At 40.5% G+C, this 25126-nt stretch overlaps 1 protein-coding gene across 1 annotated transcript in view; it reads left to right on the top strand.

Annotated features, from left to right (window-relative positions):
- The window catches only part of RFLNA (refilin A), an 83444-nt gene extending 65445 nt beyond the window's left edge, over positions 1–17999 (top strand). Inside the window, exons 3-4 of the mRNA XM_077461847.1 lie at positions 11651–11760; positions 14997–17999. Coding sequence (XP_077317973.1) covers positions 11651–11760; positions 14997–15330 — 444 coding nt within the window. The 3' untranslated portion in view covers positions 15331–17999. The remainder of the gene's footprint in view (positions 1–11650; positions 11761–14996) is intronic.
- The last annotated feature ends 7127 nt before the right edge of the window (positions 18000–25126 follow it).

The following is a 25126-nucleotide window of genomic DNA, read 5'->3' as shown; positions in this document are numbered from 1 at the left end:
GGGCTGCAGACACACAAACCTTCTCAGAATGCAGCTGACATGCTGGGACATGTAGTCCCTCCTGTGAATGTCCCAGATACCCCACCATCCAATCAGAGCTCAGCCTCCTCTCACTATAAACTCACCTCACATTCACCTGCTACTCAAGCCAGAAAGGACTAGGAGGAGGGGCGGGGCTTAGATACAACGTGCTAGAGGGGACGGGCCGCTGTGCTCTGTGTAAGTGAGGAATGGGGAAGTGTGGTGTGCGGGATGTGATAAGGAAGGGGAGGAGCATTACATATAATGAAGTGCATGTGTGCTGGCTTTTTCATTACACTGGTTGTTTGACAGAGGGGTGGATATGAGTAGCAGTTCCTCCCATCACCACTTGGTTCCGACAGGTGAAGTCTTTAATCGGAGCTGCACAGTGCACATCCAGCCGGCTTGCTTGCCAATCCCTGGATGTGCTGGATGTTCACATTGCTACAAGTCCTATTCAGCCACAATTATGCAGGAAAAAGCCTTGCTGCCCAGCTACTCAGGAGCGCCCCCTTCATATGGCACCCATGGCACTTGCCATGGGTGCCATACTCTGGATATGCTACTGCATCCATAGGGTGTAAAGCCACTCCCCTGCTCCTCCCTCCTCCCAGTGAGTGATTGACAGTGCAGCTTTAGCCTGCACTGTCCCTAGGAAAGGGATATTGTAATGCAATCATAGTGCATGCTCCTCTTTATGGAAGTTCCAAGAAGCAGTGCTCTTGGACTTGGAGCCAGCAGCAGTAAAGAAAGTAAAATTTAATTTTTTTAACACAAATCAAGAAAATATGTACCGCAGGCTGTTTTATAGGCTCCCTAAGCTGGGTTGTGTTGAAAAAAGTACACTTGCCTGCACCATTCTTGCTGTGAGCTTGTACAATATGTTGTCCAGTTTTCTCCTCATTTGCAATATATTAACATCATACAGTTTTTGTAACATCCGTCCTGTGATTTGTAAACAAGGGTTTGTCATTCAGAGTTAGGAAGAACTTTTTTCCTTATTTGGGGAAATTGGTCTATTCTGTATATCAGATTTTCTCAACCAGGGTTCCGTGGAACTTTGGGGTTCCTCTAGGTTGCTACAGGTTTCTTGATCAATGAGCACCTTCTGTTTCTCAGGTAAGTAACTACTGACTCCAATTATCTTTTTAGCTATCTGTAAGGGGGGTTCTTCCTAATGACCCTAAATGTAAAGTGAAATTTTCCTTTTGATCATCACACTAATGTACCGTGAATTCCAATTATAGTAATTATTAGCAGGGGTTACCTGAGACCAGAAGGGTATTTCAAGGGTTCCTCCATGTTAAAAAGGTTGAGAGAAGCTGCTGTGCATGCTTAAAATGCTTGTATTAGCTAAGAGTTTTCAAACAGGTTAAAGCAAACCTATATTTACATTTAAGACTGCAATGTGTCTGCATGTATTTTCAGGTATTTTGTAAAAACAAGTTTGCTTTGAAATGAAAAAAATATCTTTTTATTTCCATAAGATAAAATGGAGGTGCCCTGAAGTGCTAACATACTTCTTGATAACATTGTTTGAGATAAAACTGTAGAGTTCACAGGGAAACACTGAATTTCTAGCAGAATCAACAAATAGTTTTTGCATTTATTAAACAGATATAACAAAAACACTTTCAATAAAATATTTAACTGGCCAAAAGTGAGCAAATAAGATAAGTTCATTCTTAGCCGGCCATAGATGGGTCAAATCTCAGACGAGTTCCTGCTCAACCGGCCGAGAGAACCGTCAATGGTCGGCTTAACAATGATTTGAACCATGTATGGGCAGGCCTTATGTACCCAAGTTGATAGATCAATCAACTTGGATACAACCAGCCTGTGGGATTTTACATGTGATTATTGCTAGCAGCTGTTATAGCCACCAGCAATAATTACTGTGTTTTCCCGGCAGGGAGGGCTTCCCCCATCTCCCCACCAGGAGAACACAGTCGTTTTGTGGGAGGGTCTGTGTTGGTGTAGAAATCGAGAAAATGTCTTTCCTGCAACCTTGCAGGAAAGAAATGTGCTCTACCTATAGCCAGCCTTAGTGTTTACATACAATTTAAAAAACAGTTAAAATATTTTACAAGCTAGCAAAAAATGAATATATATCTTGTTGCATTACAGTCTCCCTTCAGTGCTCTTCGTCATTGACTGTCTTCATCAGGCTGGTGTTGTGACATATATGACAGCCTTATGGGATCCCAGTCTTTGAGATGACTAATATGATAGCTAAACTAGACTTGCAAAACAAAAAAAATACTTCCAGGAAGAGAATTTTGGCAAAAGAGACTTTGTCACGTCTACCAAAAAAAGTTTATCTAAACAATTATTTTCCTACTGTATACTGACTGAGCTACATGTGCAGTGCAGTGTATACTCCTACTACATTCCGGTATCTGGAGTAGAATAAAAAATTTGTATTGCAAATTGCATTGTATTTGTATTGCAAATTAGAAAAAGGGGGGGGGGGGCAGGGAGGAAAGGTCCATTTTCACAGTAAAGGTCTATTTCGTTGGAGAGGCAGGAAAGTGATGATGTTTTCTCCACCTCGTCCAATCAGAATACCCTTTGCATTCATTTATAAAAAGCACAATGGGGGTTATTTACCAAAGGCAAATCCACTTCGCACTGCAAGTGCACTTGGAAGTGCAGTCGGTTTAAATCTGAGGGGGTAGATCTGAAACGAGGGGAAGCTCTGCTGATTTTATCATCCAATCATGTGCAAGCTAAAATGATATTTTTTTTATTTTCCTTGCATGTCCCCCTCGGATCTACAGCAACTGCACTTCCAAGTGCACTTGTAGTGCAAAGTGGATTTGCCTTTAGTAAATAACCCCCAATGTTCTCTGAATGGAACCTGTGCTGAGTGAGCAGCTTCCGTGCTGCGTAATGATCACAGAACCGTGACTTACAGCTTCCACAAGGATGTTCCTGGTACGACACATGCACATGGACCAAGGGACAAGCTGGACTGATGTAACTATGCAAAAATATGCGTACCTTAAACGTCCACTTTAAGCAATGTAAAGTCATGAAATTGAATATTGCACCAAAATTCCCTAACTGCAGTTGGTGCAAATGGCATAAAAACCTCACTGTTCACCTTGTATAATGGTCTCTTAAAGTGGTTGTAAACCCTTACAAACCACTTTGACCTACAGGTAAGCCTAGATTAAGGCTTACCTGTAGGTCCAAGAAATATCTCCTAAACCTACACGGCTTAGGAGATATTTGCCAAAACACAGGCACTGCTGTCTACGGTGCATGCACCGTAGACAGCGGTGCGCAGGCGCACTGAGCGCACAGATCTCAACGGCGATATGCCGAGAGTGTGCATGCAGGAGTGACGTCATTGCGGCTTCATCGAATGACAGCAGCGGAGCAGCGAGACCCACTGAGAAGATGGATGCTCCGGACTACGGGGGTCTCCTGTGTCAGGTAAGTGACACATAATGGACTACTATGCGATGCATAGTAGTCCATTATGCTTTACCTTTGCAGGGAATCAAAGAGGAAGTAAACCCATCAGGGTTTACTTCCTCTTTAAGACAATGTTAAGACTTTGCAAACCCTAATTGAATAATTGCCTTCCCAATATTCCAAACTGAAGTGGTCAAAGAAATGACAGACAGGGGTCGCATTTATACACGTCTAAAACCACATACAGAAAGCACTCCGGTCTTTTATTTCATTTGCACATCTATATTGGAAAAATATATTTTAAATCTGATTGGGTATTATAGGCAAGCCATTAATGTATTTATTTAGATACTTTGATAAATGAAATCCTTTGTACTGTCATATCCACCCTCTCCATATTATTGGTATCTTGGAAGAAAAGCCTGGAGGAACCGAATGTTACAATTTCGAGGTGTATTGCTGATTTCAGGAGAAATGTGACACCTCACAAGAGCTACAGTTCCATTCTGGTTGGAAAGTGAATTTTCAGTGCCAAGACATTTTCTTTCTTGGCTGTCACCAACAGACCTATTGCCCACTTTAAATAAAAGAGTAAAAAAACTGGCAGTTTCACATGCCATAAACCCTGCTGATTTTAAATTGAGAATAACAGTATGCAAATGCGGAGTGAAAGTTTTCATGCAGAGTTTCTTTTGGCTTAACAAAACACCTCTTTCCTTCAACAGATTGGGCAGTGTACATTTTAATGTGCATACTTATGGGCTCAAAGGGTCCTGCAATACATTCTACACAGGCAAATCATTTTTATGGCCTATATTCACACAGTATACTGGTATTGTCTGTAATACAATGTAGTAATTCATGTTAATACTGACGCGATGTCGTGTTCCGTCTGAAGGTTCTTGCCGCTGTATTTTTTCAGGGTGTTTAAGCATCTATTAAAGAAGTGTGGGAATAGAAAAATAAATAAATAAACACATACTCACTTCCCTGTGGCCCGTCGACTCTTAGCCCTTGTACACACGGTCGGACATTTCGATGGACAATGTCCGATAGGACCATGTTGTCGGATAATCCAACAGTGTGTGGGCTCCATCGGACTGTTTCCGTCTGAGTATCCGACGGATCAAGTTTTCCAGCTGGGCTATAAAATTTTCCGACAACATGATCCGATCAGACTTTGTCCAATCATGTGTAGAGAATTCCGATTGGACAAAGTGCCACGCATGCTCAGATCAAATTTCTAGACCGAAGCTATTGGCTACTAGCCTGAACGTAGTCCCGTCCTAATGAAATAACGTCATCACGTTAAGTACGATCGAATTTTTTGAGTGATCACATGACCGCTGATCACATAGTTCTCAGTCTGTTCAGAGCTGAGATCAGTGACTGTAAGTCATCACTCTCTGCTCTGCCCCTCCCACGCTCACTAGAGCTCCAGGCTGTAGAGCAGGGTACTGAGAGGATAAGCTAGTTGGTGCCCACTGTCAGCTGATTGTGGGTCACAGGAGAGCACAAGTAAGTGGACTCACCTCCAGTCTGTGACAGAACAGTGAAAGGAGAAGCAGCACAGTGAACATATTTTGTTCTCTCCTCCTATCAGATTGCTTCTGTCAGTGCATGAACGGATTGGTTGCTTGTACTGCTCCTACCTCTAAGCCCTTGTACACAAGGTCGAACATTTTGACAACCAAATCCGTTGGATTTTGTCCGACGGATTTTGTCCGACGGATTTTGTCCGAAACTGTTGCATACACACGGTCGGACAAAGTTGTCGGAAAATGCGATCGTTCAGAACGTGGTGACGTTATTTCATTATGATGGGACTACGTTCAGGCTAGTAGCCAATAGCTTTGGTCTAGGAATTTGATCTGAGCATGCGTGGCACTTTGTCCGATCGGAATTCTCTAGACACAATCGGACAAAGTCCGATCGGATCATGTTGTCGGAAAATTTTATAGCCCAGCTGGAAAACTTGGTTCATCGGATATTCCGACGGAAACAGTCCGATGGAGCCCACGCACGGTCGGATTATCCGACAACACGGTCCTATTGGACATTGTCGATCGGAATATCCGACCGTGTGTACAGGGGCTTACACTCCAGATATGCTGTACAGGGACTGCAAGAGACTGATAGCAGGTTGAGTTCAGGTACTTACACTGCTTGTATTTAAAAGAGATTTAATGGTGCATTAATGTTTACAGAGCAAACTGATTAATCAGTGTTTTTTTATATCTGCCCGGAGCTTTAAGCATCTTTCTTTTAGGCAAAAGAACAAAATGCAAAGTAGAATCATTTCCAGCAACCAATTAACCAAGAATGTCCCCTGTTGTAAATTCTCAGAACTTGGAAATTCTGATTGATTTCTATAGGATACTATTTATATACCAAACTGTATGTTTTTCCTCCAGTCCTTATTGCCCAAGGCGTGGTTACTCATATTGTTGCAGCACATCTCTCTTTGACAAACAGAGCTAGCGGCATTTCCTTCCATGTGAGCCAAGTCAATATGAAACACTGCATTCATTTGTATGGATGTTTTGCAAGATAGGCTGGAGGCCATTGATGTGTTCTGGTTCAAGAACATTGAAATGCTAAAACATGTCAGCCTGGTTCTAATTTTTGAACTGTGCAGACATGGGAATTGTCTGGACTTGAAGCTTGTTTTCAACTACAAGCAACAAGGAGCTGAACATTTTTGTTTCTTTTTAATTAAAGCTGCAGGAAAGTATGGTCTATTATTAGTGTAACCCCCATTTTTTTACTACATGCATGAATATTAAAGTTAGCATTGCATAAAAGTGGTGGCTCAGACATATACTTTAAAAACACCATTTAATCCAGTTATGCACTCACTAACCATTTGAGCACTGGGTGCCATTTTAAAGCGCTTTTGCGATTACTTTTATTTGCCCCTGCATCAATTTAAAATAGCGCCTAGTCTTAGCAGGTCTAGTGGATCCCAGTCGGGGTTATTTGTTTAACTATCAGCTGTCAGTAATAACTATGGTCTAGCACTAAGCCCACCCTGTCTGTGTCACAAAAAAAAAGCTGGTTAAAAAAGCTCTCCTACAGTAAAAGGCAAACTTTACTGTTGAGTTTTATCATTCAGTTATACTAAATGTATTATTTTTTTTTTAATCAGAAAAGTTTTTATTGTGTCACAAAAACAGATGTACATTGTAAACAGAAACATCTTAGTACCTACAGTGTATACATTAGCAACAGTATTATATTCAGTTGTTGGTCTAAAGCATGGAACTTAGTCATGACATTTCTAACAATATACTTATATTAGATATGTTCCATCACTGCTTTTATGTATTTCTCCAGTAGGTTGGTAACAATGTACCTGACACACTGATAGTCCTAGACAAAAAGGGGAACTGTGATTGAACTAACTGCCTTCCAACGGGAAGGTGAAACTAGCTGATGCCTCTCCCCACAACCAGGACCTGGTTGGGCAATAGTGGTCGGTACCACTGGTTAACCCCTAGGGAAGGAGGTATTAAGAATGATCCCTACTTCCCTAAGCTAGCTCAAGGCTTTGTATTATTGTAACATGGTAAAGACAGTTGTCTTACATTTGGAGTAGTCTGTCAAGAACTAACTGAGAGGGTGCCAAACCCGGAGTGTCTAACCAGGGCTGCCAGATTTTATAGAACTTATTATTCGCAGTTCTGTGTTGATATGTCAGTTTTTCTTTAATTAGAGTATTATTAACCTGTTCGATCCACTGTTTCGTTGTTGGGCTATGTGGTGATAACCATAGACAAGCTATCTGCTTGCGTGCAATATATAATAATCTTGAGACTGCTATATTAGCCGGGGGGGGGGACGAACGATTCCTCGCCCACCACACCCAACAAGCATTTGACCGGGTGCAGCGGAACAGTGGATCGATATATTTCTGATATGGTATTGGTCACTGTGCTCCAATATCTGAATCATTTTGGGCAACGTCACATCAAGTGTATAAGGTCCCTGTTAGCCCACCCACATCTGGGGCACATACTAAATGTATTTGACATCTGTTTTTGTCAGACTTTTTTAGTTATATCCTATGCTAAATTCCGTATGTTGGTCAAATTAAGGATTTAATTAAAGCCCAAGAAATAAAAATATATCTAAGCAAAATTTGTTGGGAAACCCTATTTCCAAAGTAAGAAGTATAATAAATTAGGGTAGACTACAAATTCAGACATTTAAAAAAAATCAGAAACAACACATCTTCAAAAATAAAAAGGCTACGGCCATTAAAGAGGACCTTCTGTGTACACCGGCAAAAAAAAATCGGTTCCTCTTTTACCATTTTTGCTGAATAAACATAATTCCAAGCTCAAGGAATCCATTTAGTCTCTAATCTACATTTTCCTCTGCTGCTGCATGTCTGGTAATGCGTGGGTGATAATGCAGCTCCAGATTTGGTGCCGGGACTTGTAGTTTATATTGTCATTGTCTTAAAACAAGAGAGAGTTCTGCAGCTGAATGAAACTACTGCCTCCTGATATATGAGATGTGGGTATCTTGGCAGGATGCAGTATAGCAAAATGTTGCCTAGGCAAGAATTGAGGAAGTAGAAAGGTGTGGGTACCAAAAGGTTATAGAAAGGTATTTACAAGCCCTGAATTATAAAACAGGTTTGATTTTTAATACTGCAGAGGGAGGAAGAAATAAAAAAGATAGTATATCATTTTAGGTGAAAGGTCAAGGAACAAACAGAAGGAAAAGACTCTGTGTTTAAAGTACTTATAAAAATTGTTTAATATATTTTCTCATGCAGTTAAATGTTGTACCTGAATCTGCCTTAATATATGTCTCCTGTAATCCTCCTGCTCAGCAGCAATTGGATTGGGAGAGGCAGCACTCTAAACTGACTGTTCCTCTAACACTTAATATGTAGGAGGGAGAGCGCAGGGATGATGTCATCACTGTGTCATCACTGTTCCGTCAGTGTCCAATTACTGGCTGAGGGATGAAAAGGTAAAATTTAGGCAACTTATTTCCAATATTAACAAGACAAGAACTTTTACCATGATTTCAGAAGGGAAATATGTTGAACTATGCACAAGTAAGATAAGGTGTATACATAAGCTCAAACAATATGATTTCATATATACATTTTACCATGTTAACATAATTTAAACAGTTATTTTCAATCTTTTTAAATCCAAAGCCTTCATCAAAATTATACCTCGTAATTCTGCCATAGAGGTTCTTGTTCAGGCACTTCTTGTTATAGGCTTACAACCCTTACAGTTCTTGTCTCCAATTGGTGCTCCTGCATTACCACTCTGTGACACAAGCTTCTCATGGGGACTAAACACAGCCATGCCTATACACATTGTACAGGCATGGCCCGATGTTGTCACCATCAGAAAACACACCCCGAGACATTGCTGGAATACACGCATGTAGATAGGGATTGGCTGCAAAGAAGTTGCAGGTAATCAGGAAAACTGAGATGCAACAAGGTACGGAAAATGGCGAAAACCAATATTTTATATAAAAAAAAAAAGTTAAATGTCATTCATTTAGGGTTTGTGTCTAGTTTACTGTGGACCATGTAAATGAGCACAAAACTGAAATCCTGAGATTATTTTATCTAGACTACTGCTTGTTAGAGAAAATATGCTAAAGATAATTGTGTGAAAAATTAGTCCTTGTATGTGAGTTAAAAGAAATGGTAATCGTGTGCCAGATACATATCACATCCAGTAAATGCTGCATATATTTTTGCACACATTGCTTTTTCATACTGGTGCAGTAAAGCTGGCCATAGATGGTGGATAGAGAAATCCCCCTTGCAATGTACAAATTCAAATTCAACTGATCTCTGCTGAACTGGATGAATTTTGATCTGACTGTTGCCAATTTAACAATTTATTCTGAAGAAATTCCAGTTTCCTTGGTTAAATGGAATTATTCAAGCAATGGTATTTTGGTATTCTCCAAACAAGTCTATCACATTTTATGCAAAATCACTTCTGTGGCCCTGCACATAAGATTTGCAAAACCTACAATTTGTATACATTTGGAAAGTACTAAGGATGTCTACAAGTTACCTACATCCAGGGCAGATACCTTCCAGATGTTCCCCCAACAAAGTCTGGCACAGTGAGTCTCATAGACATACAGTACATAAACCTTTGGTATATACTGTAGGCATGCTTAGTGGATAAATCTTTTGGAAGCTAACTTTGTCCTTCATCTATAGTAATGTTATTGCCACTTTTAGTATACAGTCAGAAAAATTCTGTTTAGGGGTATAATGATACTGGTGAAAACTACAATACATTATGGTGATGGTTGTGCAGAGCTGGAATAGGTGGTCACATGGTTAAATTTTTAAATCCTAAAAATAAACGTATTTTCTTTGCTCCCTTCTGTTCATGAAATATATCATGGAAACGCTGTTAGTTTATATCTGATAAGTGCAAACAAATATCTGGTGATCATGCTAGAAATTCAGTGCTGTCCTGGGCATTTTGCAGTTTTATCTCAAGCAGTCTTATCAAACCAAAGGTTGGAAAAAGATTGCTTTGGGTCAAGCAAGTTGTGTGTTTTTAGGTAGAGGCAACTGACCAATCACTCTTCAAAGAGCAAGAGGCAAAATGCATTTCTTACTTTCTGTATGATGCGGTCTGTTCAGTAACAGGACTTTAAAAAAACTCACTTGGGAAAACAATGCTGGGCACTGGCTGTAGTGCTGATCAAAAGAGAATTCTCCAGCCAGCCAGCTGGAGAGAAGTCATTGGAACAGAAATGGCCAGATATGAATCAAATTTCAGCCGGTACCTACTGAACCGACTGAATTTCTATCCACCTATGGTCAGCTTAAAAAGAGTCTTGTGGGGTTTGAAGCATCCTTGACAAATATTTAAACGAAAACCTGGACACAAAAAAATAGAAAAATTTGAACTCTTTTATTACAATGAATATCAAATATTATTTTTCAAAAGTAAGTAAAAAGTAATATTCATAATAACTAGAAGTAATATTTAATATTTGTTTGGAAGAAATACCATATGAGTGTTATTAACATCTTTCAATGGTACATGAAATTGTTGCCCATGCAAGTCATTCACTTGATGACCTTCAATTTCTAACTGCACTGTAGCACCAGGTGATGGAATCTGGTCAACACAGGTTCATTTTGTTTCTTTTCATTTTTATAAAATAAATTTGTAATCTCTTAAGAGCTATGTGAGGTAGTTATGATGAATAGCCATTTTTAATTTCTCCTTCATGTTTTATAATGGAAAGCTTAGAACATCAGTAATGTTCTAATAAGAAAAATACAAGGGTGTAGAGTGCCGTCTTAAACCACCATTATTGGAGACGTATGTACTATATTTCATGCTTGAGCAGTTAAAATAGATAAATGAAATTTTCACCACAGTGAGTGTCAACCATTATTATGTTAGTTTAGTTATGTTATAAATCTTTTGGCAGTAATTTTGAATGTGGAAAAGCAGACTATAACTCAACCTGTCACTCTGAAAGAAGTTAACATGGAATTTATGCATACAGTTATTTAGAGCAGCGTCTGTCATTAAACTAAGCTGCTACTGCTTGCCTTCAATTAGAAAGACTTAACCCATTCAGACGTGGGGGAAGCTGAAGTATTAATAATTACCAGTGTTTGGTGTCAATCAGTATTTTTATATTTTCTTAATGGAAATGTTCAATTTCAGGTAATAAAAGTCACATTTATAGGAAGCCTGTACTGATGAAGTAAATAGTCTGTAATTGTTGACCTCCGCCAATGAAAATGCTGGTTCCCTACATATAACAATGAACCATTGGCTTTGCAACTTTCCCGGTCTCTAGAACAAGTATGCATATTTGGAACTTGTGCCTGTTACCTTTCTAATAATTATAATTGTTCTGGCTCTGTGTCTCAAAAAGTACTAGTTGTGAGCAAGACAACTGTTAAGTGTGCTTTAGAGTGTACTTCAAAGACTGCAACAAGAGTACTGAGGATTGGAGATTTGCATGCATGTCTACTTGATCTGAAGAGTACTGTGTAATTGAGGAATCAAGGCAATTGTGATGCATACATTACAGCATATGATTCTGCACAGATTCACTGATTGACCTGTTTTTCACTTGTTACTTGTCAGTAACTGAATACAACCCTTAAGATTTTATTTATTTTCTGATATGTGCTGAGCATAAAAATATGTGTTCCCCCTTACAGATCCCATACCTCCTCCTCAACAACTCCATGCCAGAAGTGCGGCCAAGGATGCAACCAGTTGTGTTTGGAGAAAGTATTGAAGTGAATCCTGAGCCAGTACAAGAAATAAGGTAAATCAGATCTTTGAGCTGTCCATTTTTGGAAGCTACCAGTTTAGTGTACTTTACTGAACTGCACATTATCAGTGCATTTTTTTATACATGTCTATGCTGTTACCTGGAAAAAAAAATTAAACAATGCAAGTGTTATTTTTTTAGATCAGGTGATGTTATTAATGCATCAAATAAGAGGCCCATGATTTTGCCCAGCACATTTAAGAAAAGAGGTCATATGATTGTAACTGACCATGGGAAAACAGTGTTAGAATGGAACTCATTCTGAATTTATGAACAGAGTAGCTACATTTTTAATAGTCTGGGTCAACCACCCTGTGATCAGCAATTAGGGGCTATTCTGAACCAGTCAAGTAGGCTCTCTTTTATAAAATGGTTGAATGGGCAAATACAGTGCCTTTCAAAAGTATTACCCCCCCCCCCCCCCTCTTGGGTTTTTACCTATTTTGTTACATTACAGCCTTTAGTTACATTTTTTTAATCTGAATTATATGTGATGGATCAGAACACAATAGTCTAAGTTGGTGAAGTAAAATTAGAAAAATATATACATAAAACTTTTTTTCAGAAATAAAAAAAATGATAATTGGCATGTGCATATGTATTCACCCTCTTTGTTATGAAGCCCATAAAAAGCTATGGTTCAACCAATTACATTCAGAAGTCATATAATTAGTGAAATGATGTCCACTTATGTGCAATCTAAGTGTCACATGGTCTGTCATTGCATATACACACCTTTTTGAAAGGCCCCAGAGGCTGCAACACCTAAGCAAGAGGCACCACTAACCAAACACTGCCATGGAGACCAAGGAACTCTCCAAACAAGGTCAGGGTTAGGTTATATAAAAAATATCCAAATCTTTGATGATCCCTAGGAGCAGCATCAAATCTATCATAACCAAATGGAAAGAACAAGGCACAACAGCAAACCTGCCAAGAGACGGCCACACACCAAAACTCACAGACTGGGCAAGGAGGGCATTAATCAGAGAGGCAGCACAGAGACCTAAGGTAACCCTGGAGGAGCTGCAGAGTTCCACAGCAGAGACTGGAGTATCTGTACATAGGATGAAAATAAGCTGTACGCCCCATAGAGTTGGGCTTTATGGCAGAGTGGCCAGAGGAAAGCCATTATTTTCAGCAAAAAACAAAATGGCACGTTTTGAGTTTGTGAAAAGGCATGTGGGAGACTCCCAAAATGTATGGAGGAAGGTGCTCTGGTTTGATGAGACTAAAATTTTACTTTTTGGCCATCAAAGAAAATGCTATGTCTGACGCAAACCCAACACATCAAATCACCCAAAGAACACCATCCCCTCAGCGAAGCATGGTGGTGGCAGCATCATGCTGTGGGATGTTTTTGAGCAGTTGGGACAGGGAAACTGGTCAGAGTTGAGGGAAAGATGAATGGTGCTAAATACAGGGATATTCTTGAGCAAGATCTGTACCTCTCTGTGTGTGATTTGAGGCTAGGATGGAGGTTCACCTTCCAGCAGGACAATGACCCCAAACACACTGCTAAAGCAACACTTGAGTGGTTTAAGTGGAAACATGTAAATGTGTTGAAATGGCCTAGTCAAAGCCCAGACCTCAATCCAATAGAAAATCTGTGGTCAGACTTTAGGGGGTGAATAGTTATGCACATTGACTTTTTCTGTTATTTTGTCCTATTTGTTGTTTGCTTCACAATTAAAAAAAAACTTCAAACTTGTGGGCATGTTCTGTAAATTAAATTATGCTAATCCTCAAACAATTCATGTTAAGTCCAGGTCGTGAGGCAACAAAACACAAAAAATGCCAAGGGGTGTGAATACTTTTGCAAAGCACTTTATAAGAAAAAGAGATCCTATTTAGGACAATCCAAAGAGAAAGATATTTTACCTTTCTCTTGACCACAACTGATGAAGTTATGAAATACTGATTCTGTTGCACGTGTCTTTTTTTTTTAAATAGATCATTTGTTACTATAAAACTATATTCGTAAAGCATTAACTGATTAGTTACCCAGTTCTAAAAAAGGGGCATGCTATAATGAAAGCAACCAATCCGAAGTCAGCTTTTAGCACTTTCATTTAGCCTCACAGTCATTTTAAATCTTTGTTTAAGAACACTCTCACCAGGTGCATTGAAAAACTAGTACTGTGGCAACACCATGAAAGCAGTTTGAGCTATGTCCAGAGATTGCCCAAGTGATACAAGATGCTACAAAAAACTATGGAATTAGTCATTTAAAATTTGTTCCATCTGCATTGGAGGTTGTGCCCCAAATTTGCTGTCATCCTCAAATTTCAGGGAAATACAACAATATTTCTGTAGTTTATCTGTATAAGATGGTGCTGATGAGCACGGTGTGGATATTAAGGAGGAGTATATAGATAGTAACTAATAGGGTTGTAGGTGTTGATGTGACAATAGCTTTCAAATCTGGTCAGGTTAGGTAGAGACCTACTAATGCTGACAAAATGCTTTCTTTACAAGTAACAACGGTGCTACTCCCTCAAGGAATCAAACAGTCAAACTCCATTTAAGTTTGATAAAAAAAATTGTGTAACAAAATCCACTTATTTATGAGTGCTTATTTTACAAATTTTAAAAAGCAACAGTAGCAAAATTGTTTCAGATGCCCATAAATAAAATGTTAGCAAACTTATTGAGATAATGATTCTCAACTTTATGGACAGTGAAGTTTGGATTGGAAAATCATCAGAAAAGTTAGTAAATAATATACTGTTTTTTTTTTTTTTACATGACATATCAAGCAATATATTTATTAAAGGTGTTTATATAGTATTATTGGTTACATACTATTGATTTAAATCAGTCGCTGCTCTCAAAGAGCTTACGATGTAAGGCCCCTATCTCACAGACATACTATTGCCAATTTAGACAGGTGCCAATTAACTTACCTGCATGTCTTTGGCGCATGTGTAGAAACCAGAGTTTCCAGCCAAAACCCACACAAGCACAAGGAAAACATACGAATGTCATGCAGCTATTGCTTTTGATAGAATTTCAACTGAGGACCTCAGTGCTGCAGGACAAAAGCGATAGCCACCCTGCTGTACATATGATACAAAGTATACAGCAATTCATGGATTAATTAGCTTATACTGTATTTTGTCAATTTGTATGCCAAACAACTTTTTAATCTTTGAATTTATGGATGCCATGTTTAAACCATTTTTCCGTTGTGCTACTCAAATTTATAATTTCTTAATCTTCCCTTGCAGGTGCAATTCTGAGATCAAATATGATTCAGAGAAGCATTACCGAGATCATGTATTCTATGCCCCAGTTCCTACCATCACTTCCTACAGTGAGACCATAATCTCCACTCCAAACTGCACATGGAGGAATTACAAATCTCAGCTGCTCTTTGAACCTCGCAACAAACCCTTAAGGTTTCAAAGCACAACCATCATATTCCCCAAACATGCCAAGAACATTTACAGAACAACACTCAATTACAATTGTGGGGGAGCCAAGAAATGGTTTGCATCAAGTGTGCAACTGGAACTGTGTGAGGAAACAAGCCCATGTATTATATATACTGACACCCTATAAACCTGATCAAGGACTATGCCCACCTTACTGAAGAACAACCAATGCACTTGGGCTTACAATTATAAGATGGCGGATCTATAGCTTAAGTGGTTTGGATTTCCCAAAACTAACATTATTAAAACTTGACTGTTTATGATTGAAAGACTTTTACACTACACTGGGATTTCCAGTGCGTTTATGTGAATATTGTATCTGTTCGCTACAATGCCCTGTTTGTTTTATGCTTTTTTGTACATACTTTTGTTTAAGTGGAAGAGTTTCAAGAGAGTTCAGTATGAAATTTATTGTTGTAACTTTTTCTCATGTTAGCTAAAGCTGGCGAGGCACTATCCAGTGCTTTATTCAATGCAATGAAGATTAAAGTATCACTTTAAATCATTGGCCTAAAGTATACCTTTAGAAAATGACACTGAAAAGTAAGCACATGAATTAAGTGCTGGCACCTAGTTGTGTCTATATATATATCTTTATAAGTCTGCACAACCCTGAGGTAGAGTAGCATGAATTCTGAATCACAACTCCCTGTGCAATGAACTACCAAATGATGCGTATCTGGCTTCGGTTGGAACTATATTTGCTATATGCCTGGAGTCTCTATTTGAATTTTGTAGGCGATCCTTGTTGTTTCCCTTTGTGTTGAATGCTGACCTGCTTTCTTTCACTCCTCTCCACTGGTCTGACTCTTTTATACAGGCCCATTGGTCAAGATAGAGGAGGGAAGTGCTAGGCCAGCCTTAGGCACTATTGAGAAACATGGACATTTTACAGATTAAACCTTGAAAAGAATATGCAGGCAACACCAGATCTTTACAGGGTCATTTTCATGACAGGTGTTCTTTTGATAAAAGCAAATTTATTGAAACAATGAAAATTTATAGCACAGAAAAATCTATTGTTCAAGAACAATACCATTTGAAAATAAAATATCTAATAAACAAAAATGAATCACTGCAGAAGGCAAAAATAAGTAATGTTTGCCTTAGAGGTGCAGCGGAGCTACCTTGGACCCTATCAGTTGGTGCAGTGAGAAGGAAAGAGCATTTTTGTATCAGGGTTACAATTGGGCTCCCCGGGACCATGGCTCCAATAGCTGTTGTTACCTCGGTTGTTACATCACTCATTGGATCATAAAACGGTATTCCAGAAAAATAATGCAGCTAAAATAATTTGATTTGGACAAAGCATTTCCAATGCTTGTCTGTCAAGATGAAGAACTGGAAATAAAAAAAAAATCTTACCATGTATGGCTAGCATAAAAATATTTAGTTAAATGACAATTTATCAATCATCTGCTATTAATGCCACATACATTGTGAATGTGTTACCCTACCTGGAGAGTTAGAGTTGTTGGTAATTACAGATCCAACAATGGATAACACATGGATAACATGAAAGCATGGATAACACAAGAACAGAACACAATAACAGAAAGTATGGCTATTCTTTGTTCTATTTTGGGGCCTTTAATTGTGTAACAGAGAAGCAGGTCGGGTGGTCAGCTCTTATACAGAGGGATCTGTGCAATGGGTGGTTTGGCTATATAACAACCACCAACATTTATAGGAAAGATAAGTATGTTATGCCTAAAGGAAGAATAGTTGCTGGACGATGTCATGACAGCACCTTGCAGTTGCATCCTATGCCAACCTCAATAGTTATTTTTATATTAATAAATTTCTTCTGGTACAGGTTTTATGGCTACACTCAATTCCACTAAGGCTGAAGTGCGCAGCTGAAAAATTCCTAGGTGCAAGGTTACCAATGTGCCTTAAATACAGCTGATGTCTATTTTTCTTAAGCTTTTTCTATCTTTTTGATGCCTGTTCCAAGATTTAATTGTTGAGCTTATAAATTCTATATTAGCTTTCTCAGCCCAATGTCAAAGTCTTTATAATATCAAATGTACTTTGTAATGTGCATGAATGAGGCCGAACACAGGCTTAAGCAGGCCACAAATTTGTGAAACTCCTTTTATTGCGTGTTTTAGGTAAATCCTATAACACAATATCATATCGTGTTATTCAGGTTCAAAGGAAGTAAAATAAGTATTTTTCCAAATTTAAGTGGTTATGTAGTGGAGCATTAATGTAACAGAATGTAAACAATTATTAGCTCACATTTCCCTTTAAAGATTAATGATGTTGATGGCAAGATGAGGTCTCTAATCACTTGTCATCTTGAAAAAACAGAAACCAATGTATGCAATCATTTTTAAAGTTCATCAGTGTATCCAGAATGTTTCATTTCAATGGTCTGTTTAGCGATTGCAAGGTACATAGAAGGGATAACCCCTATGGCTTAAACCCCTATGTAAGCATTACAAAGAGTGATGCCAGGCAGGTAGACAGTGCCCTAAATGAGAATATATGGCACTTTGGTTGGTTCTTTGATAAACATCCCACTGTAAGTATGTGAGATTAGGCACCATATATAACATTACAGTTTGCTATTTTCCTTATTCTTGAGTGGAAAAAAAATATTGTAAAATACAAATATGTACTTATAGGATGTGGGGTAAATGTGATTAAAATGCATTTCTATTTTTGATATTAGGATACATTGCAAATAAATAGTAATTTTTGTTCTGCATTTTGGAAGAATCAAAGCATATTAAAGCTGTTTCTAACTGTGATATGGATGCTTTATATAAAATGTGTTGCAGTTTATAATGACTTTGTTTCCTTTTGCTTATCACGTCTGATTTCCATATACTGTACATACATGTATCAGATCTGCTGCGAGTGAAGATGGCTGAAAAGTTAGAGGGGCTTTTAAACTAGGCGACAGGGGGAGGGTCCAGAGGTAGAGATAGTAAGCATGGAACATATTCCAGAAGGTAGTATTGGGGGCATTAGTGGTAGGTTGACTAAAGCACATAAACCCAAGGTAAGTATAGTAACAAGTCCCATTTGCAATCTCAGAACACCCAATAAGAGGATAGTATGCGACCGGTCTAAACTATGTGGCATGTTCACCATCATGTCCGCCTGGCAGACAACATGGGAGAACTAGAGACATTGTTGTAAGAGGAGGGTTTTATTTATTGTGGGAATTTCAGAGACTTGGTTCCACAGCTTTCATGATTGGCTGTCAACCATTCAAGGGTATTCCCTTTATTGCAGGGATAGAGAGGGTAAAAAAGAGGGAGGAGTATGCCTGTATATCAAGAATAATGTACAAATGAATGAGAGAGATTACATCACTAAGGGAGCTAGGGAGGAGGGGGAATCCTTATGGGTAGAGCTCCAAAGGGATGAAACTAAGGCGACAGTTATACTGGGAGTATGCTATAGGCTCCCTAACCTGAGGGAAGTGGGCGAGACGGACCTTCTATCACAATTTGGATTAGCAGCAAGGATGGAAGTGTCATTATAATGGGGGATTTTAATTATCCAGACATAGACTGGGCGGATGGAACTGCGCATTCGTCTAAGGCTTGCCAGTTCCTAAATGTCTTGCAGGACAATTTCATGGGTCAGATGGTAGACACACTAACTAGAAACAAAGCGTTACTAGATCTACTGATTAACTCTCCGCAAGATGTGGAAACCTTGTAAGAAGTTGCCCACCCCAGATTAATGGGGTGGGCAACTACATGGCAAATGAGGTTTGATGTGGAAAATTTTTAAATAATGCATTGGGGTGGCAAAAATACGAATGCAATCTACTCACTGGTGGAAGAACCTCTGGGGAATCAAGGATGGAAAAGGACCTCGGGCCCTAGTAGATGATAGGCTCAGCAATGGCATGCAATGCCAAGCTGCTGCTAACAAAGCAAACAGAACATTGGCATGCATTAAAAAGGGGATTAACTCAAGAGATAAAGCGATAATTCTCCCACTCTACAAGACTCTGGTCCAGCTTTACCTGGAGTATGCTGTCCAGTTCTGGGCACCAGTCCTCAAAAAGGATGTACTGGAAATGGAGCAAGTACAGAGAAGGACAACAAAGCTAATAAAGGGACTGGAGGATATTAGTTATGAAGAAAGGTTACGAACACTGAACCTATTCTCTCTGGAGAAGAGACGCTTGAGAGGAGATATGATTTCAATTCACAAGTACCATACTTGTGACCCCACAATAGGGATAAAACTGTTTTGTAGAAGGGAGTTTAATAACACACATGGCCACTCATTAAGATTAGATTGCGTAGAGGGTTTTTTACTGTACTGTTCTATAATGTAAAAGCGGCACGGATATGGAATTACCTTCCACAGGCAGTGGTTTCAGCGGGGAGCACCAATACTTTCAAAAAACTTTTAGATAAGCACCTGAACGGCCACAACATACAGGGATATGCAACATAATACTGAAATATTTAGAAAAATATGTTTGGGTTTTAACATTTTGCTAGAGAAAACATGTAACTTTGGGCTCCAAGATTATACAGTACATTACCTGTCTACACGCCGAAATATATCCACCTGCCTTTCTCCCGCTAAATACTGATGCTAATAAGTTCAGGCAAAGCTTAATCTGAGTTACTCCTTCAACAGAACAAGATGTATAAATAGCAAAATAAGACAATAGCAATAGGGTAGCTTCATAATTTGGCCTTCGCTGGACTGTTGGAGGCAAAAACAAGTTTTTTGGGCTGCTAGAGATGCTGGATACCTATTGTAAGTTCTCAGTTCAAGATTGGTCAATCCTTTATATCAGGGATAGGCAACCTCGGCCCTCCAGCTGTTTTGAAACTACAAATACCATCATGCCTCGGCCTCTAGGAGTCATGCTTGTGATTGTCAGGGTCTTGCAATGTCTCATGGGATTTGTAGCTTCAAAACAGCTGGAGTGCCAAGGTTGCCTACCTCTGCTTTATATGGAACAGAGGGAAGTATCAAAGTCGCAGATGTGCAATGTTGTTACTGCTGGCCAAATGCAAAGGTAGATTCCAGCTGAGTATGAGCAGATATCTCATCTATGGCCTATGTTTTCCAAATGCAGAAAAAATACATTTTGCCTCCAACAGTCCAGAGAAGGGCAAATTATTAAGCTACCTATTGATATTGTCTTATTTTGCTATTTATACATCTTGTTATGTTGAAGGAGTAACTCAGATTAAGCTTTGCCTGAATTTATTAGCATCAGGATTTAGCAGGAGAAAAGCAGGTGGATATATTTCGGCTGTAGACAGGCAATGTACTGTATAATCTTGGAGCCCAAAGCTACATGTTTTCCCTAGTAAAATGTTACAACCCAAACATATTTTTCTAAAATAAATCTCCTTATCTTGCAAGATACTTTTAATAAATAAAAAGTAAAATGTTTGCAGTTAAAAAAAAGATTTTAGAAAAGAAAATGTAAGTTTACTTTTACTTTCACACATGAGCTAAACAGTTAATGAAATCTTGATGCTTTTGGTCCTGACTGAGCACTAAGTTCCTACAGTCAGATAGTCCACTCTATTCTTTGTGGCAAAACCATGAAACCTAAAGTTTTTGTAACGGAAATTAAAAAAATAACAAAATAAATAACAAATATACTATACTTACCTGCTCTGTGCAATTGTTTTACACAAAACAGCCCCAATCCTCCTCTTCTCAGGTACCCCTGCCGGCACTCTGGGCCCCTTCCCCTTGCTGAATGCCCCCATAGCAAGCTGCCTGCTATAGGAGCACTCATGCATGATCCCTGCTCTGTATCCATAATACACAGAGGGCTTGGCTCAACCCTGCCTCCCAGCGCTCTCCTCATTGGCAGTGATTGGTAGCAGCAGGAGCTAATGGCTCCTGCTGCAGCATCTCAATCAATAAAGAGGGAAAGACCTGAGAGAGTCCCTCAACCTATGGACATCACTGGATTGAGATCAGGCTCATATTAAGGGGGCTGGGGGGGAGCTGCACATTGAAAATGTTTTTAAAAACCTTCAGCCCTTAGAACCACTTTAAGGTTCTTTGCAACAATATTAACTGCTTTGCAAAGTTTACCCCCCCCCCCATTTATGTCGATTGAACTGAAAACTAGGTGCACCGTATAATTGTGCTGCAGCTATACAAATATGTGTACAGTATGTCATCCCTTGTAATAATAAATATCTGGCTACTAATCACTGGTGTGACATGGTCATAACTTATGTTGGATAACATGAGTTAGCTACTGAGGCTGAAGGTTTTGGAGTCAGGTCAAAATTCTGCTAAAAAACATGAATCACTCTGCATCTAAGCAATAAAATTGCTGGAATTGCTATGACATAGTCTTCCACTTAACTGCAATGCTTTCTTTGCTAGCAACAAAAAATTCCTGTGTGGAAACCACAATTTCAGTTAAGAACCAATTCAATCATGCACTACCATGTGAAAATTATGTTTTCAATTCACAAAGGTCTTGTTCACTATATTCACTACTCTTCTTTTTTTTTTTTACAGAATAGTGTATGTAGAATTTAATTAGTAATCATGTTTTCAGTCCCAGAACTATGCTTAGCTTCTGAGTGATATCATTTGTTTGAGCCCTTTATACAGAATGGCTATAAAAACCTTTACAGCTTAGTGAACTGATGTCACAATCCTTAAAGGCTAAGTTCACCTTTTCAGAAAATAGCCTACGCATTCAAGAGGACCCGGTAGATATTGAAGAACTGTGCAGCTTTGTAAAGTATTTTTTCTTTTTTTGTCATACCTGTAATCCATGTGGAAGCCTGACCAAAAAAAAAATCCCAGTTAGCAATCCTCCTGTAATGCTTGGAATAAGCATCCAATAGTTTTCACATCCTAGCAATAATGCCAAATATAGGGATTGCTCACTGGGAGTTTTTCTGAGCTTCTGAGGGTAGGCTAATATTACCTACAGGTATGACAATATCATAATGAACTATGAAATATGCACTTTTTATACACATTGGGGCCCTTGTCTGCATAGGCAATTTAATAAAAAATACAGTACTAGGAACAGGCCACTCTGGAAAACAGGACTGAGCAGAGATATTAGTCTGCAGAGGTGGTGGTATGGGCCAGGCAAACAATTAGCTAGGATGGCACTTGAGCAGCACTCCAAGAGGGAAGCAGATCTCTGGCAAAATAAGAACAAACAGAAGGCGCTTCTTAGTGCAGTAACACAAAGCTATTTTATTGCCCAAGAATAAAAACACACTTACTAGAAGTTAAAAAGGACAAGGCTCTTCATATTCCTGGTGGAAGTGTAGAGTCCAACAATAGGCAGTCCACCATGGATATGATGAGCCTTTCCCATTTTACCTTCTAGTGTGTTTTTACTCTTGGGCAATACAATAACTTTGTGTTCCTGCACTTAGAAGCGCCTTCTGTTTGTTCTTATTTTATGGAAATGGTGAACTTTGTTGTTAAAGAAAACTTTTTTTGACTACAAGATAATGCTGACCATACAGAGGGTTGCCAATACATAGGCATAGAAGGGACCATCATGTGTCACAGCATATCTTCAATTTACCAGCTCAACCCCAAAACTTGCTGCTAGAACCACCAAGCAGGGCCGGCGCTACCACTAGGCGGACTAGGCAATCGCCTAGGGCGCACTGCCGCCTAGGGCGCCCGGCCGCTGGTTAGTTTATTCCTGGCTGCCTGCACAATGTCCTCCTTGCTGTCCGTGCCATGTCAACTTGTCAAGCAGCGGCGCCATCCGCCCTCCCCCTCGCCGCGCTCTGGCTTTCCAAAGTAATCCTCCTCACTGTTCAGACCTCTATAGGGCACCGCACCGCCTCTCAGTGTCTCAGGCAAGCCGCCCCCCTCCTCCCCTCCTCCCCTCCGCTCTCTGTCAGACGCTGTCAGCCTCAGTTATGCCACACTCACTCACACACAGGCAGGCACACTGCAGCCGCTCCCCCTCCCGCCCCCCACCCCCACCTGTCAGTCCGACGGTCTGGGAGAGGGACATGGACATTAGCAATGATGATCAGTCTGTCTGTGTGACTCACACACAGGCACAGTAGCAGCCGCTCCGCCCCTCCGCTCTCTGTAAGTCCTCTGTGAAGGCTTTGATAGCATGAAGGCCCTGGCCCCGCCCCCACGCTCTCCTGGAAGTTCCTGGAACGAAGGATGGATCATGGATGGATGCAGGCAGAGGCAGCATGCATGCATCATGGGATACAGCATCAGCTACGTGCAGCCTGGAACAGGAAGAGAAAAAAAAACCACACGAGGCAGGTACACAAGCTAGCAATTACTATTACTAATTAGCAATTAGTAGCAAATACAGTGGAGTTGGTGCCAGCAACAGGTGTTAGGCTGCTTTCACACTGGGGCGGTATTCAGGCGTTACAGCGCTAAAAATAGCGCCTGTGTAGCGCCTGAAAAAAACCGGCCCCTTTAACTCCAGTGTGAAAGCCGGAGGGCTTTCACACTGGAGCGATGCGCTGGCAGGACGGTGAAAAAAGTCCTGCTAGCCGCATCTTTGGAGCGGTGAAGGAGCGGTGTATTCACCGCTCCTAAACCGCTCCTACCCATTGAAATCAATGGGACACCGCGGCAATACCGCCGGCAAAGCGCCGCTGCAGCGGCGCTTTGTGGGCGGGTTTAACCCTTTTTCGGCCGCTAGCGGGGGTTAAAACCACCCCGCTAGCGCCCGCAGACCGCTGCTAAAACGACGGTAAAGCGCCGTTAAAAATAGTGGCGCTTTACCGCCGACGCCGCTCCCGCCCCAGTGTGAAAGCAGCCTTACTGGTGTGACCGTGAGGTAAGTAAAAAACTGTTGCTTTCTCTCTGTTACACCCCTTTCACACTGGGGCGTTTTTCAGGCGCTAGAGCGCTAAAAATAGCGCCTGAAAAAAAACGCCCCTTTCACTCCATCTAAATCAATGTGGCAGCGTGGCTATACCACCGGCAAAGCGCCACTGCAGCAGCGCTTTGCGGGCGGTTTTAACACTTTTTCGGCCGCTAGCGGGGCAGTTTTAACCCCCGCATACGCCGCTAAAACAACAGTAAAGCTCCGCTAAAAATAGCGGCGCTTTGCTGCTGAAGCCCGCACCACCCCAGTGTGAAAGGGGCCTTAATGTGAATGACATTATGTGAATGTGATGACCATGAAATGTAATTTTAAAATGTGAGTGTATATATATCTATTATATTGACTGTTGACTGATCTGCCAAATGTTCCCCCAAGTCTGTAATTTATGCACGCTGGTGAAGTGGCTTTGATGCGCTCTGGTGTGGCGGAATTGTTGAGCGCTGGTGAAGCAGTATTCATGGGCATTGGTGGGCGCTGGTGAGGCGGCATTGTTGAGCGCTGGTGAAGAGGTATTGATGGGCGCTGGTGAGGAGGTATTGATGGGCGCTGGTGAGGAGGTATTGATGGACGCTGGTGAGGAGGTATTGATGGACGCTGGTGAGGAGGTATTGATGGGCGCTGGTGAAACGATATTGATGGGCGCTGGTGAAACGATATTGATGGGCGCTGGTGAAACGATATTGATGGGCGCTGGTGAAGCGATATTGATGGGCGCTGGTGAAGCAGTATTGATGGGCGCTGGTGAAGCGATATTGATGGGCGCTGGTGAAGCAGTATTGATGGGCGCTGGTGAAGCAGTATTGATGGGCGCTGGTGAAACAGTATTGATGGGCGCTGGTGAAGCAGTATTGATGGGCGCTGGTGAAGCAGTATTGATGGGCGCTGGTGAAGCGATATTGATGGGCGCTGGTGAAGCAGTATTGATGGGCGCTGGTGAAGCAGTATTGATGGGCGCTGGTGAAGCAGTATTGATGGGCGCTGGTGAAGCAGTATTGATGGGCGCTGGTGAAGCAGTATTGATGGGCACTGGGGAAGCGGCATTGATGGGCACTGGTGAAGCAACATTGATGGGCGCTGGTGAAGCAGTATTGCTGGGCCC

Source organism: Lithobates pipiens, unplaced genomic scaffold (genome assembly GCF_037356315.1).
Source record: "Lithobates pipiens isolate NorthernLeopardFrog02 unplaced genomic scaffold, aLitPip1_a1.2 Scaffold_3, whole genome shotgun sequence".
In the NCBI taxonomy this organism is placed as follows: Eukaryota; Metazoa; Chordata; class Amphibia; order Anura; family Ranidae; genus Lithobates; species Lithobates pipiens.
This window is presented reverse-complemented; position numbering and strand designations above follow the sequence as displayed.